The 16,244-nt window shown below is 39.1% G+C and overlaps 1 protein-coding gene across 1 annotated transcript in view; it reads right to left on the minus strand.

The window, feature by feature from the left end:
• Positions 1–16,244, minus strand: part of CACNA1C (calcium voltage-gated channel subunit alpha1 C) — a 589,282-nt gene that overhangs the window by 19,737 nt on the left and 553,301 nt on the right. The window contains exons 37-39 of the mRNA XM_087814454.1: positions 2,936–3,101; positions 2,204–2,331; positions 1,451–1,547 (exon numbers count right to left, since the gene is read on the minus strand). Of these exons, the coding sequence (XP_087670580.1) occupies positions 1,451–1,547; positions 2,204–2,331; positions 2,936–3,101 (391 nt within the window). The remainder of the gene's footprint in view (positions 1–1,450; positions 1,548–2,203; positions 2,332–2,935; positions 3,102–16,244) is intronic.

The following is a 16,244-nucleotide window of genomic DNA, read 5'->3' on the forward strand; positions in this document are numbered from 1 at the left end:
ATAGGAGATGCTTGTAGGAGCTGCAGTGTGTCCTTTCTTCTGTGTATTGAAAAAATTGATCTGTACATCAAGCCCTATCAGAAGCTTGCTGACACTGGAGAGGGTTGGGTTGCCCTCTCCCCTCCTCTCCCAGCCCCGGACGTGGCTGCCATTGTGCTGTGCTCCTGTGTGGGGCCTCAGCATATGCCAGGGTCCCTGTGAAAAAGAGACCATGAAACTCATTCTGGCACCTGCTCTCAGGATGTGGTCAAGGATATTATTTGTTACATCACATGGTGTCCTCCTGTTACTTGTAGCGCCAACAAGGGTTATAATTGCTCTGAGTGACTCTTGATTCTAATGGACAGTGAATTTTATAGTGGTCCCTGGGAAGCAAAAACCTCAATCTGCAGCCTGTCCAGGCCATCTGGAGGCCCCGACGGACACACTGCAGCCTCATGTGGGCCACACGAGTCCCTGCTCTTGTTTTCCACTCTGCTCTACCTTACATTAAACTTGTGCTCTTTTTTCCTCTTATTTTCTTCACCCTTGGAAATCTTCTAAAATCCTTTTTTTTTTTTTTTTTTTTGGAATGAAGTGGAGGTGCAAGTGAGGAAAAACTGAGTAAAACACAGCACAAGTAGAAGGTTCTATATTCCTTCAATTCTCTATTTTCCATGAGTGGATTATCCACAGAGCTGAGATTCGCTATTTGTGCTTCTTCCTCTGTGCAGCTCTCTTAAGTCACTTCCCCCAACCCCTTTTCAACTTGTTACTTTTCCAACAAGGAATAGAGAAGGGTGATAATAAGAATTAAAGAAAGAGAGGAGAGAATGGAAACGAGACTCTTCAGCAAGTACTGGGCTCCGTGGTTGGGAATACAGGGAGGCAAAAAGGGGCACACAACTTAAGGGGGCTCACTCTCAGGGTCATGCAAGGGCTACGTGGGCAAGAGTTGGGTCTACCAGAACCTAGGATGTCTGTCTTAAACATCACAGACTCATTTAGAAATCTGATGAACATGATGGATTCTCTCCCTGGTTCAATTTGTGAGTGTTTCAGTGATTTCATATGTAATTTCTGGGCTTCTTGGATCCCTGAATCTGATGCATTGACTCGCTAATGGCCCTGTGACCCCAAGAAAGCACCCTAATCCACCTGTCCTAGAAGGGAAGTCTTCCAGGTTGCCTGATGGGGCAGCAAAGCCTGCTCTGAACAAGGTTCTTTACTCAGGACCGGACACACGGCTCCCTGGGGCATGAGGCATTCACTTCGCTTTTCCTTTATAGAGTCTGAGAACTTATTGCTGGAAGTAACCTTCAAATATGACCAGGGTCAGGCTCATTTCTTTAGGCACATAAAATACTGCCTTCACTCCCTTGAAAAAGTTGGCCTGACCAAGGTTACAAGACAAACAGGCATCTTGCCTCCCATATTTCTCTTTCTCCCACGAACCCAGTTTGTCTCTTACTTTGCAAGCCACACGGTGAGGGCACAGCTTCCCAAAACCCAGTGGGGGCTGAATCCGCCGGAGCAGGGTCACCACATCCAGGTGTTTGATGCGACCCCTAGAAGAGGAAGGAGAGGAGGGAAAGGTCAATCAGGGGCCGTGGTGTGCGCCAGCAGGCCAGGACTCATGTACCTGAGAGGTGGGGGCCCACCTACAGGAGGAAGTCTCCATAGCTGGAGCCCTATTGGTCAAACTCAGTGCAGAGTTGCAGAATGGCATGGTAAAACTCCAAAATTGATAAATACATATTGAGATTTTAATGAGCCATTTTCCAGTAGTATATGTTCAAAATGGATGGGTTTTAGTAGTGCAATGAAATTCTCAGCATGTATTTGATGGTCAACCAACCACCTGACCAAACGGTATTCATTGAGTGTCAACCAAACGTGACTGATTGACCAGGATACCCTTGGACCTGAGGCAGGAAAGGAGTTGAGATGTACCTGACCCTAAGCATCCTAACTTGACTACCTACCAGTTATTCCTAACACTAGGACCTTCTATCTTTCCATTCAACTGAAAATCATAGATATGTTCATGACTTAACCAAAGGTGCCTGGCTTCCTATTGCTGGCCCTTACCCTTGACCCTGGGGTCTGGTGCAATTCAGTGTTTCCAGTGGATCCACCCCATGCTAACCCATCTTGACCCTCTTCTATAGGTTGTGAAATCTCTCTCAGCTTTGGGAATCAGAATTTCCTTCTGGGAACTTACTTGGCTTCAGGGTCATACTCTGCCCAGATTCTTTTAAATTCGTCCAGATGGTGGGGACCAAGGATTGACCAGTCCCTTGTCAGGTAGTCAAAGTTGTCCATGATGACAGCTACAAAGAGGTTGATGATCTGCAGAAAACAGGGAGTATGATGAGTCACCTAAGAGGACCTTCCTACACACCTGCTGCTTGAATCCACTGTGCCAGTGGTGCCATGCATGGTGGAAGCAGACATTTCTAAAGACCAGTCATATGTCACCATTTACCACACCAGCCCCTGGGACTTGGGCCTCTTGGATATGAACATAACACAGCTCCCCTAAGAGTTGTGTGGACTGAACCCACGTGTGGGCTGGATGGCTTTCCTCACACCAGGCTGCTGGGTAGGGCCGCTAAGGACAGAGGACAACTTTATCCACCACGTTCCCTCATTCCCCATCAAAGTGCCAAAAAAGTCTAAGTTGCCTCTAGGCCTCCACAGACGACAACTCTGTCCTCTGGGACAATGCTACCATGACAAGAGCCAAGATGGACAAGGGAGACGCTGGTTGAGGTGACTCCGGCTCAGGCTGTCTGTCCTGTCTCACTGTGGTTGGACATTCCTACTAACTCAGTCTTTCCAAGCCAGCTCGTCTGCTGGGCCACCCTCACCAGGAGCTGCAGAGAGGGCAGGCTCGGGTGGCCCTGACCTGCGTGCTCATTCCCTGTGGCCGTTCAGTCCCACCTCGGCTTACCAGGAAGGCACAGAGCATGTAGAAGCTGATGAAGTAGAAGACGGCGAAGCTGCTGCCACAGGGCGTCTCCCCTTCCGTGCTGTTGTGGGGCTCAGACTCCGGGGCGCACTTCTTCCCTGGCATGCAGGCCAGCATGATGTCCTGCCACGCCTCCCCAGTGGCACACCTGGGGCCGAGAGGCGAGAGGGCCCAACACCCATGGATCCAAGCCCCATCGCTGGCTCCTTCTCTGCCCCTTGCCTCTGCCTCCCTCTCCACAGGGAACTGCTAAATTGAATTTGGTGCTGATCATTCCCCGAATGCTCTGATATGTTCACTAAATATGAAAATATATGGCACTGTTTCGAATGTTTTAAAACTTTATATAAATGATAACAGCTGTACCTTTTCTGCAAACTCACTGCATTTGCAATCCATGCTAAGTTTTTGAGATTTAGCTGTTTAGATGTGTCTTAGCTCTAGTTCACTCATCTGCATCGTGGTGCAGGCGTATACCTTATGAATATACCGCCTAAAAAACCCAGCCTCCTGCTAAGATTTTTCTTTTTTTTTGTTTTTTTTTGTTTGTTTTTTTTGCTGATACAGATAACACTGCAGTGAACACACAGGCCCATGTCCAGGACGCCTGCTCAGCAGTGGGACTGCCAGCTGACAGGCGTGTGCTGGTCTTCCCTAGGCATTGCCTGCTCACTTTATCCAGGTGTCTGTCCAGTTTGTACTCCCGTCAGCAGTGAAGAAGAAATGCCGGTGCTCTACGGACCTGTCAGCTCGCACTTTCCAGCCTAACTGAGCAGCAACCGGCAAATGCAACTGTCAGATATTTTAAGTGTGCATCACGCTAACTTGACACACGATACACTGTGAAAGGATTCCTCCGCCCAGTTAATTAACACCTCCATCGCCTCACATATTTATCTAGTTTGTGTGTGTGAGAACATTCAGGTTCTACTCTCTCAGCAAATTTCAATTACACGATACAGTGTTATCACTACAGTCACCACGTTACGCATCAGATCCTCAGACCTTGCCCACCCTATGGCTGAAAGTCTGCACCCTTTTGCCAGCCTCTCCCTAATTCCTTTGCCCCAGACCCCTGGCAACCACTGTCATACACCTTGTTTCTATGAGTTTAGATTTGTCAATTCTGAATATTAGTGAATTTACAAAAAGGTTTCACATGTGATGGGTATAAAATATTTCACTGCTGTTTTAATTTGGTTTTAAAATGATTAATGGGCTGAAATTTGTATTTCATCTTCTGTTGACTTGCATGTTCAGATTCTTGCCTGTTTGTCTCATGGGTTATTTGTCTTGTCTGTTTGTAGGGTTATTTCTATATTTTTTCATATTAATCCTTTTCAGTCATATGTATCATGATACCTTCTTCCAGTCTGTAGCTCATCTTTAGCTTTATTTATGCTATGTTTTGATGAATCTAAGTTTTAAATTTCAAAGTGGTCAAATTTATAATTTTCCCCTTTCTGTTCTTTTATTTTTAACTTATAATAACTGTATAACTTTATAAGGCTTTCCTTTTTTTTTTTTTGCATCTTGCTAAAAAGATTCTTCTCTATTCAGGGTCATAAAAATATTCTCCTGTATGTTCTAAAATTTTGTTTTTCATAATAACCCTTTAACCTGGAATATATTTTTGTGCTCCATATGAGGTGGACATATGCTTTCTCTTTTTCTTTATAGACAACCAATTCTCTTAATACAAATTATTGAATAGTCCATCTTTATCTATTGATTTGAAATATTTCTTCTGACATAAATTATATTTCCACACATGTGTGGGCCTCACACTAGCCGTTTCATTCTATTCCATAGGCTTATCTGTCTATGCTAGTACACCACCTGGTTGTAATCACCACAACTTTGGAGTTAAGTCTTGCTCCCTCATAGAGAGTGACTCCTTCCAGCTTGTTGTTCTTAAAACCATCTTGGCTATTCATTTCCCTTTTCCATCCCACCGACACGGTAGAATCAGCTTGTCAAGTTCCATGAATAATCCTGTTGAGTATTTTACTAAAATTGCATTAAAATATAGGTTAACTTGGGGAATTTGACATCTTTGTGATATGAAGCCTCCTAGCCATGACCATGACACATCTCTCCATTACTTAGGTCCTATTTCATGTCTTTTAATAAAATTTTATAATTTTCCCATATACATCTTTTGTTAGGCTAGTGCTAGGTATGTTATTTAAAATAAACAAAGTATTCTATTGTAAATGGAACATGTAAAACATTATATTTTTTGTTTGCAGCTAATGTAGAGGAAGTACAATTGAATTTACATACAGAAGATTTGCTGAACTCTCTTATTAGTTCTGTAGTTTCTCTTGTATAGTCTCCATAGGCAATCAGTTTTTTAAAGATATTTTATTTGTTTATTTTCTTCTTTTATTATGGTAACATACACATACAAAATTTACCATATTAGCCATTTTTTAATGTAGAGGTTAGAGGTATTAAATATATTGACATTGCTGTGCAGCCATCACCACCTCCCATCCTCATAACTTTCATCTTGTAAAACTGAAACTTTATGCCTATTAAACAATAACTCCCCCAGACCCTGACAACCACCACTATACTTTCTGTCTTTATGATTTTGACTAAGTACTTCATTTAAGTGGAATCATATAGTACCTGTCTTTTTGTGACTTATTTCACATAGCATAATAACCTCAAGATTCACCCATGCTGTGCAGTATGTGTCAGAATTTCCTTTTTTTAAAAGGCTGAATAATATTCCATTGTATATATGCCACATTTTGTTTATCCATTCATTTGTCGATGGACACTTGGGTTGCTTCCACATTTTAGCTATTGTAAATAATGCTGCTATGAACATGGACGTACCCATATCTTTTTGAGACCCTGCTTTCGGTTTTTGGGGGGTATATCCCCAGAAGTGGAATTGCTGGATATTATGGTCATTCTATTTTTAATTTTTTGAGGAACCATCATACTGTGCTCCATAGTGGCTGTACTGTTTTATATTCCCATCAACAGTGCACATGGGTTCCAATTTTTCCACATCTTCACCAACACTTGTCTTCTGTGTTTTTGATCGCAGCTATCCTAGTGAGTGTGAGGGAATAGCTCTTTGTAGTTTTGATTTGCATTTCCATTGTGATTAGTGATATTGAGTGTCTTTTAATGTGCTCATTGGTCATTCATATATCTTCTTTGGAGAAATGTCTATTCAAGTTCATTTTTAAATTGAGTTGTTTTGTTGTTGAGTTTGGCAATCAATATTTTTGGCTTTTACTTTTGTTTCTTCTCCTCCGGTTCTTACTCTTTGATTTATTTTTCTTATTTTATTGCACTGGTTAAAACTTGCATTATAATATCGATGGAAAAAGTGATAGCATATGATCTTGTCTGTTATATTTACTAATTAGTTATAAGCTATTATGGACTAAATGCTTGTGTCTCCCTAGAATTCATACATCGGAGGGAGCCCTAACCCTCAATGTGATAGTATATGCAGGGGGGCGCTTAGGAGGTAATTAGGTTTAGGTCAGGTCATAAGCTGAGATCAGTGAGTTTACAAGAAGAGTAGAAGAGACCAGGTCCCTCTCTCTCCCTCTCCCCATCTCCCCTCTCCCCCCCTCCCCCATGTGAGGTCACAGTGATAAGATGGCTGTCTGCAGGTCAGGAAAAGGGCTCTAATCAGGAACTGAATGTGCCAGGATCTTGATCTTGAACTTCCAGCATCCAGAAGTGTAATAAAGAAATGTCAATTGCTTAAGGCACCCAATCTATGGTATTTTATCACAACAGGCTAACCAGCCTACATTATCAGTGTAGGAAAGTGATTGTGTTCTTCTATTAACCTTCCACCTTACTGATCCTATTAATTGTTATAAAGACTTTTGCTTGATTTGCTTGAATTTTCTACTTGGATTAGCCCATTGTTTGCAAACAATGACAATTACGTCTACACATTTTTATATTTTACTTCTTGCCCTTTTTCTTTTCTCTCTTTTTTAAAAAAATATATTTGTATTTATTTCAGAGAGAGGAAAGGAGAGAGAGAGAGAGAGAGAGGTAGAAACATCAATGATGAGAAAGCCATTGATCGGCTGCCTCCTGCACGCCCCTGACTGGGGTCGAGCCTGCAACTGGGGCATGTGCCCTGACCGGGAATCGAACCGGAATCTCCTGGATCCTAGGTCGACGCTCAACCACTGAGCTACGTCTGGCTGGGCCCCTTTTTCTTTTCTTATTAGAATAATTGGGGAGATTCTCTACCCATGTCCATTCCTGGAAAGTTTATGTAACATAGGAATGATCTATTCCTTGCTGTTTTGGCTGACATTATACATAAAAATATTGAATTGTCACTCTTTTTGAAGACTAAAACTTTGACTACATCTTCAATTGCTCCTTTGGTTAATTAAAAATTCTTAAGACAATTTTTGTGATTTGTATTTTCCTAAATAAAAGCATCCATGTCATCTAGATTTTCAAATATATTGGCATAAAATTTTAATAATATTCTCTTATTGGGACTGTGAGACTGAATTAATAAAAACTACCACCATGCTCCCACTATGTGTTGTCTACAGGAGACACTTTATTTAATTTATTTATTTCCTTATTTATTAATCCTCACCTGAGGATATTTTTTCCACTGCTTTTCAGAAAGTGGAAGGGAGGGAGAGAGAAACATCAATGTGAGAGAGACACATCGATTGGTTGCCTCCAGCATGTGCCCCGACCAGTGCAGGAGATTGAGCCTGCAACCGAGGTATGTGCCCTTTGACTGGGAATCAAACCCGGGACCCTTTAGTCTGAGGGCTGATGCTCTAACCACCGAGCAACACTGGCCAGGGCTATAGGAGACACTTTAGATTCAAAGATACAAGTAGGTTGAAGGTAAAAGAATAGAAAAAAATCCTTCAAGTTAGAGGCAAATGTGTCAGACTGGATTAAAGTACAGGCTGCTTAGAAGAAATACATATATAAAATGTAAGAATATAACAAGGTTTATGTTAAAGTGTGGAAAAAGTATTCCATATAAACACTAAAAACAAACAAAAAGCTGGTATAGCTATATTAATATTACACTAAGTAGACTTTAAAATAAAATTATTAGGCATACACATTTTATAAGGCTAAAAGGCTCAAATCACCAGAATAATATAAAAATTCCAAATTCTAAAACAAAAGTTATTTCTCTGAAAACATTTAATAATAAAGCTAATAATCCCTGGCAATACGGATTAAATACTGAAAGAGAGAATGAGAATGAGAGTATATAACCCATATCAGCCATCAGGAATGAAAAAAGGGACAACCCCACTACATATAGACACTAAAAGAAAAAGATATTATTTATGAAAAACTGCACATCAATAACTTTGAAATCTTAAATGCAATAGAAAAATTTTAGAAAATACAGTTTATAAAAACTGACTCCAGAAGTAAAAGAAAATTTGAATGGGTCTCTGATTGTTAAAATCATTAAACCCGTAACTGCAAACCAAAAAAGAAAATCCCAGGCCCAGACTTCTGCATTATTAAATTCTACCAAATATTTAAGGAATAAATAAAACCAGTGTTAAAATTCATTACAAAACTACATTAATTAAGACAATGTGATACTGGCATAAGAATATGTGACAAATCAATGGAAAAGAACTGAGCTAAGAAAAGACCTAGGCCTATACAGACACTCGATATGTGGAAGGTTGGACTGCAGACAACTGAAGAAAGGGTGGTATTTTCAAATGACTGGCCTTAGGTCAACCAGATGTCCATATCCATATGGACAAAAATATTAAACTTGATCTTTATTTTATGCTATACATAATAATCAGTTCCAAGTGGATTGCGGATCTACATGTAAATTTTTAAAAAGTCATGGAAAATAATATAGAAAAATATCTTCATTAACTTGGGAGTATGAAATTTAATAAAGACCCAAGATAAAAAGTTTGATTAAATTTCTCTAATAAAATTAAGAATTTCTGTCCATCAGAAGACACCATTGAGAGGAAAGAGGAAAGCTATACAGCAGGAAAAAATATTTACAGCACATATAATGCACACAGGCCTCATATCCAGACTATACAGACAACTTCTACAAATCACTGTTGTTAAAAGAAAATCTATTGTAAATGGAAAAGGAGACTGCACAGTCACTTCATAAAAGAAAAAAACACACAAAAATGACCACCCGCAACAAAAATTTATAAAAAGATGCTAAACCTTTTCAGCATTAGAAAAATACAAATCAAAACTGCAATGAGAAACAACTATACACTCATTAGATTAGCTAGCAAACTGAAAATACCAGTGTTAGCAAGAAAGCAAAGCAGCGGAATTCTCATATATTGCAACCACTTTCGCAACCACTTAGTACAACCACTCTGGACAACTGTTGGGCAGTATTCACTGCATAATATATGTAACACCTATGGCCGCAAAATTCTACTCTTTCCAATAGAAATGAGTGTACTAAGAGTATGAATAAGAATATTCATTAAAAGCATATGAAAAATGAACATCAACGGTAGATTGAATTAATTTGTTGAAGAACATTCATACAGTAAGTTATATGCAGTAAGGACAAAGAACTAACTACTGATACATTTGAAAACATGCTTGAATCCCTCCAAAATAGTACTGAACAAAAAAAGACAACATAAAAGAATACACTATTGTCTCATTCCATTTCTATAAGCAAAGAGTAGTGGTCACTTTGGAGAGGAGGAAGGGAAAGTGACTGGGGAGAGGAGGGATGTCTGAAGTGTTGGTAATGTTCTATTTCTTAACTAAGATGATGGCTACATAGATGTTTGCCTTGAAAGAATTCACTGAGAAGCATATTTCTGTTTTAAGCACTTTTCTATATACAGGGGTGGGCAAAAGTAGGTTTATAGTTGTAATACAAATAAATAATACAATAATTAATAAATAATAATACTCTGTGTTTTGCTTACAACTGTAAACCTCCTTTTGCCCACCCCTGTATGTTATACTGCACACACAAAAATTAATTAGGGGAAAAATATTCTCTCGTCATTCTAAAAATTACTTCCACATGTGTAATTATGTTGCTTTTTTTATTCCTGATGTACCTTTTTTAAAAAAATGGATTTGAGGGAGCATTTGAGGTCTTGCTCCCTGACATATGACATCAGTATGGCTCAAATAAACTCATAAAAATCTCTATAGTCTAAGACATTTCTTATATAGACATATATGTAGTTGTCATTGTTGGCAAGATTCCAAAGCAGCCCATCCAGGGCCACCCTGCAGACCAGACCCAGTGTTAGGTACAAGAAAAGGCTCATTGTGCCCCACCGGCTTCCTACTTCATACCATGTGAACCTGGGTGAACCTCAAAACCCTGGGTCTCCTTGCTTTAAGTAGCAGGCTGTGACTTTATTTGAGCTGTTTTTAGAAAATTCTCGAGGTAGATAACAGTTGAGATAACTCGGGGAAAGGAAAAATGGGCTGCTGCTTTTAATTGGATTGCTTACTGAGAGTGTGCATGGAATTTTTGGTGGTTAAATGAGAAACTGAACTCTCTTTAGCTCTGAAAGAGAAAGGATACTTGTTTCCCCAACCCAAATAGCCAATGGGGTGATGATAGTTGTTCAGTGGCAGAGATGGGTGTTGGGAGTTGTCCAGTGCAGTAATGCAGCTGATCCCAGAGAACATGACAGAAGCCGTGGGGAGGACAGGGCACCCTGGAATGGGTTTACCCTGAGAGAGGAGCCCAAGAGAGGGGCCCAGGCCTTGGAAAGTGTCATGGTTCTGGCAGTATCCAGTAAGCTCTCACTGGCTCTTATTCAGGTATTTGTTTCCTGAGGAAAAATTTCCTGTAAGGCACAAAGCAGTCCTACAGAGATATCCATGCATTGGCTCATCTGGAGATGTGCACATAAGGGCTGGTTTTCACTAGAAGTTTGTTCACACTGTACAGATCTCAAATTTAACATGGGCAACTAGGCCTCTGAGGTTAACAAGCCCCGCAACAGTCAGCCACCCATTCATAACTAAGATGGCCATCATGAGGATCCTTTGATACTTCTAAATTAATCTTTTGCATGCACAATTAGAAAAAGCTGGCTTTAAAATTAGGCAGAATGCAAGGAAAGCAAACTTAATTGGTCTCTTGAAGCTTCAAAAAGAGGATTTATATAAATGGTTCAACTTAGGATGTAGTTTAGGTGTCAACCCAATTCTTAAACTACTGAAGAATTCCAGGCAAGCTTGGAGGAGGTTCCAGAGACACAGGGAGAAACTGAGCTGTGTGGTTTAAGGTAAGGACTGTCTTTCCGCATGCCTGACAGGTGCCACCTTTCCTGTGTTAAGCCCCCCCTCCACATGGCCAAATCTTAATCTGCTGTAGCCTAATGAATTTACTAGCTCTACCCTGATACTTCTAAATTAATTCTTTACAAAGTTCCCCAGGCCCCAGGCTGTTGGCAACTGGCCTCGGTGTACCCTGAGACTTTTGCTGAGTGGCCTCAGACCCAGCACTGGTGCTGACTTTGAATATGTATTAGCATGGTGGACACCACTCATCCTTACCTGGTGACTCCCTGAGAACCTGCCTCATGCAATTCGTGTACCAACAGAGGCTCTTTCAGTGGCTGAGCCTAACGGGCAGCCAGTAGGTGACGGTGGCTCTTAGGGTGCCTTCAGCCTTTTGCTGACCTGCCCCAGACCCAGTACTGGTGGCAGCCTGACTTGGTATGCAGTTTGGCCCCTCCCATGTGCACCCAGGTCCAGCATAAGGAGCTACTAACTGTGAATTGCTCTGTAGCTCTTAATAGCCCAGGGCTGGTTGCAGGCAGCATCTGACATTAACCTGCACTGGAGTCCCTCCCGAGAAGCCCCAGACCATAATAGAGCATGATCGGATTAGCTCCATAAGCAGCACACCCAAAGGGAGGTCTCAGTAGACACCAGACCCTGCTGGGGCAAATTCCTCTTCATGGGGTCAGTCCCCACATAGCAGCTTGTACACTTTGTTTGTGGCTGATCTGTACACTAAGCCAGGCTGAGGGTCAACCCTACCCATTTACATGATAACAGCAATCAAGGCTCAACCAGAATAGGAAGGCACACACAACCCACACAAGGAACACTCCTGGAGCACCTGGCTTAGGGGATCAAGGAGACTGTGCTACTGGGTCCAAAAGGACACCAATTACATAAGGCCAACACACCAAGACTGGGAGACACAGTAAATCTACCTAATATATAGAAACAAACACAGAGAGGTAGCAAAAATGGGAGACAAAGAAACATGTCCTAAATCAAAGAATAGGAGATAGCCCCAGAAAAAAACAACAACTAAGTGAAATGGAGGCCAGCAAACCAACAGATATAGAGTTAAAAACAGTGGTTATAAGGATGCTCAAGAAACTTAGTGAGAACTTCAACAGCGTAAAAAAGCACATAGAAACTATGAAAAAGAACCAGTCAGAAATGAAGGATACAGTAACTGAAATGAAGAATACATGAAAAGGAATCAATAGCAGATTAGATAAAGCAGAGGATCCAATCAGTGATTTGGAAGATAAGATAGCAGAAAACATAGTGTCAGTACTGCAGAAAGAAAAAATAATATAAAAACTAAGAATAGTTTAAGGGACCTCTGGGACAACATCAAGAATAACAGCATCTGGCCCAGCTGGGCGTGGCTCAGTGGTTGAGTGTCGACCTAGGTAGGATCCAGGTGATTGGGGCTTGATTCCTGGTCAGGGCACATGCCCAGGTTGCGGGCTCAATCAATGACTCTCTCATCATTGATGTTTCTATCTCTCTCTCTCCCTCTCCTTTCCTCTCTCTGAAATCAATAAAGATATATTTAAAAAAAAAAAAAAAAAGAATAACAATATCTGTATCATTGGGGTATTAGAAGGAAAAGAGAGACAGCAAGGGATTGAGAACCTACTTGAAGAAATAATAGCTGAAAACATCCCTAACCTGGTGAAGAAAAAAGATACACAAGTCCAGGAAGTGCAGAACCTCAAACAAGATTAACCAAAAGATACCCACACCAAGTCACATTATAATTAAAATATGAAAAGTTAAAGACAAAGAGAAGATCTTAAAAGCAGCGAGAGAAAAAGTTACCTATGATAAAGCTCCCATAAGACTTTAAGCTGATTTCTCAATAGAAACATTTCAGGCCAGAGGGAATGGCACAAAATATTCAAACCAATGAAAAGCAGAGACCTACAACCAAGATTACTCTACCCAGCAAAGCTGTCATTTAAAATTGAAAGATAAATAAAGAGCTTCCCTGACAAGAAAAATCTAAAGGAATTTATCACCACCAAACCAGTATTACAAGAAATGTTAAAGGGACTTCTTTAAGAAAAACAGGGGGGAAAAGAAACAAATATAAATAATAAATGGCAACAACTATGCACCTATCAATAACCACTTTAAATGCAAATGGATTAAATGGATAAGAAAACAAGGCTCATACATATTCTGTCTACAAGGGACCCACTTCAGATCAAAAGACACACACAGACTAAAGTAAAGGAATTGCAAAAAGATATTTCATACAAATAGAAATGAGAAAAAAAAAACAACCCACTGAAGTAGCAATACTTAGACAAAATAGACTTTAATAAAAGGCTACAATAAGAAACAAAGAAGGACACTGCATAATAACAAAGGGATCAATCCAACAAGATGATACAACCCTTGTAAACTCTTATGCACCCAATATAGGGACAGCTAAATATATAAAGCAAATATTGATGGACATAAATGGAGAGATCGGCAGTAATACAGTCTTAGTAGGGGACTTCAGCACCCCACTGACATCCATGGATAGATCATCCAGAGAGAAAATCAACAAGGAAACAGCAGCATTAAATGACACATTAGACCAGATGGATATAATTGATATTTTTAGAGCATTTCACCCCAAAGTAGCAGAATATACATTCTTTTCAAATGTACATGGAACATTTTCCAGGGCAGGCCACATGTCAGGACACAAAATAAGTCTCAATAAATTTAAGATTGAAATCATATCAGATATTTCTCTGACCACAATGGTATGAAACTAGGAATTAATTATAAAACAAAAACATAAAAACCACTTTAAAAGCCACACAAAGACATGCAGGCTAAATAACATGTTACTAAACAATTAAAGAGCTTTCAATGAGATTAAGGAAAAAATAAAAAGATACCTGAGCCAAATGAAAATGAAAACACAACAACTCAAAATCTGTTGGGCACAGTGAAAACAGTTCTGAGAGGGAAATTCATAGCAATTCGGGCCTACCTCAAGAAACAAGAAAACTCTCAAATAAACAATAAATCCCTACACTTATAGGAACTAGACAAAGAGCAACAAACAAAGCCCAAAGTGAGTAGAGGAAAGGAAACAATAAGGATCAGAGCAGAAATAAACAAAATCGAGTAAAAAACAAAAACAAAAGATCAATGACACCAAGAGAAGATTCTTTGAAAAGACAAACAAAACTGATAACCTTTAACCAGGCTCATCAAGAGAAAAAGAGAAAGAACCAAAATAAATAAAATCAGAAATGAAAGAGAAGTAACAACACAACAGAAATACAAAGTATTATAAGAAAATACTACGAACAATTATATGCCAACAAACTGCACAAACTGGAAGAAATGGATAAATTTCTAGAAACATACAATCTTATAAGACTGAATCAAGAAGAAGCAGAAACTCTGAACAGATGAATTACAACCAATGAAATCAAAGCAGTAATCAAACACATCCAACAAAATAAAGTCCTGGACCAGATGGTTTCACAGGTGAATTTTACCAACCATTGAAAAAAATTAGCACTTATCCTTCTCAAATAATTCCAAAACATTCAAGAGAAGGGAACACTCCCAAGCTCATTTTACAAGGCCAATAGATCCTGAGTCCAAAACCAGAAAAAGACATTACCAAGAAAGAAAATTATAGGCCAATATCCCTGATAAACATAGATGCAAAGTCCTCAACAAACTATTAGCAAACCGAATTTAACAATACAGTAAAAAGATCATACACCATGAAGTTTGATTTATTCCTGGGATGCAAGGTTGGTTCAATACCCACAAATCAATGAGTGTGACACATCACATAAACAAAATGAAGGATAAAAATCACATGACAATATCAATAGATGCAGAAAAGGCGTTTGAAGAAATTTAGCACCTGTTTATAATAAAAATTCTCAGCAAAGTGGGAATAGAGGCAACATACCTCTTCATAATAAAGACTATATATGAGAAACCCACAGCTAACATCATATTCCATGGGGAAAAACTAAATGCATTTTCCTTAAGATCAGGAAAAATACAGTGATGTCACTCTAACCACTCTTATTCAACATAGTATTGGAATCCTAGCCAAGGCAATCACATTAGAAGAAGAAATAAAAGGCATCCAAATTGGAAAGGAAGGAATAAAACTATCATTATTTGCAGATGACATGATACTGTATACAGAAAACTCTTAAGATTCCACCAAAAAACTACTACAACTGATAAATAAATTCAGTAAAGTAGCAGGATATAAAATAAATATTCAAAAATTGGTTATGTTTTTATACACTAATAGTGAACTATCAGAAAGGAAAACTAACAAAACAAGTCCGTTTATAATTTCATCAAAAATATATAGAAAGAATCAACAGCATTAAAATGTCTATACAGCCAAAAGCAACCTACAGATTCAATGTAATTCCTATCAAAATATCAGTGGTGTTTTTCACAGAACTAGAATAAAAAATCCAAAAATTTATGGAACCATAAAAGATCCTGAATAGCAACAGTGATCTTAAAAAAGAAGAACAAAGTTGGAGGAATTGTGCTACCTGATATTAGACTATACTACAAGGCCATAGTAATCAAAACAATTAAGCGAATAGATTTTGGAGGGACTACACATTTTAAGGTTACTTTCTAACTTTTGCTGTATTGAAGTCAGAGAAGTTTTAGAATTTATTGAATTTTTCTTTGTGACTTAAATCTTGGCTAATTTTTGTGAATTTTCTGGGAACTTAAAGATAGTGTTTTTTGTTATTTATTGAATACAAATTTATTTGATTAAGTTTGTTAATTGTGTTATTTAGATGTTCTATTTGGTCTGTCATTTTCTACATGCTGTGTGGAAGTCTCCCACTGTGTGTGTTCATTTTCTCTTTATGGTTCTAACAGTGTCTGATTGAAATATTGCTACGTGCCTGTGGTTTTATTATTGTTCTATATTCTTCATAGATTATCCCTTTTATCAATATCGAGTATCTCTCTTTGTCTTGTTTAATGACTTTCCCCT

Source organism: Miniopterus natalensis, chromosome 2 (assembly GCF_054644295.1).
Source record: "Miniopterus natalensis isolate mMinNat1 chromosome 2, mMinNat1.hap1, whole genome shotgun sequence".
Taxonomy (NCBI): domain Eukaryota; kingdom Metazoa; phylum Chordata; class Mammalia; order Chiroptera; family Miniopteridae; genus Miniopterus; species Miniopterus natalensis.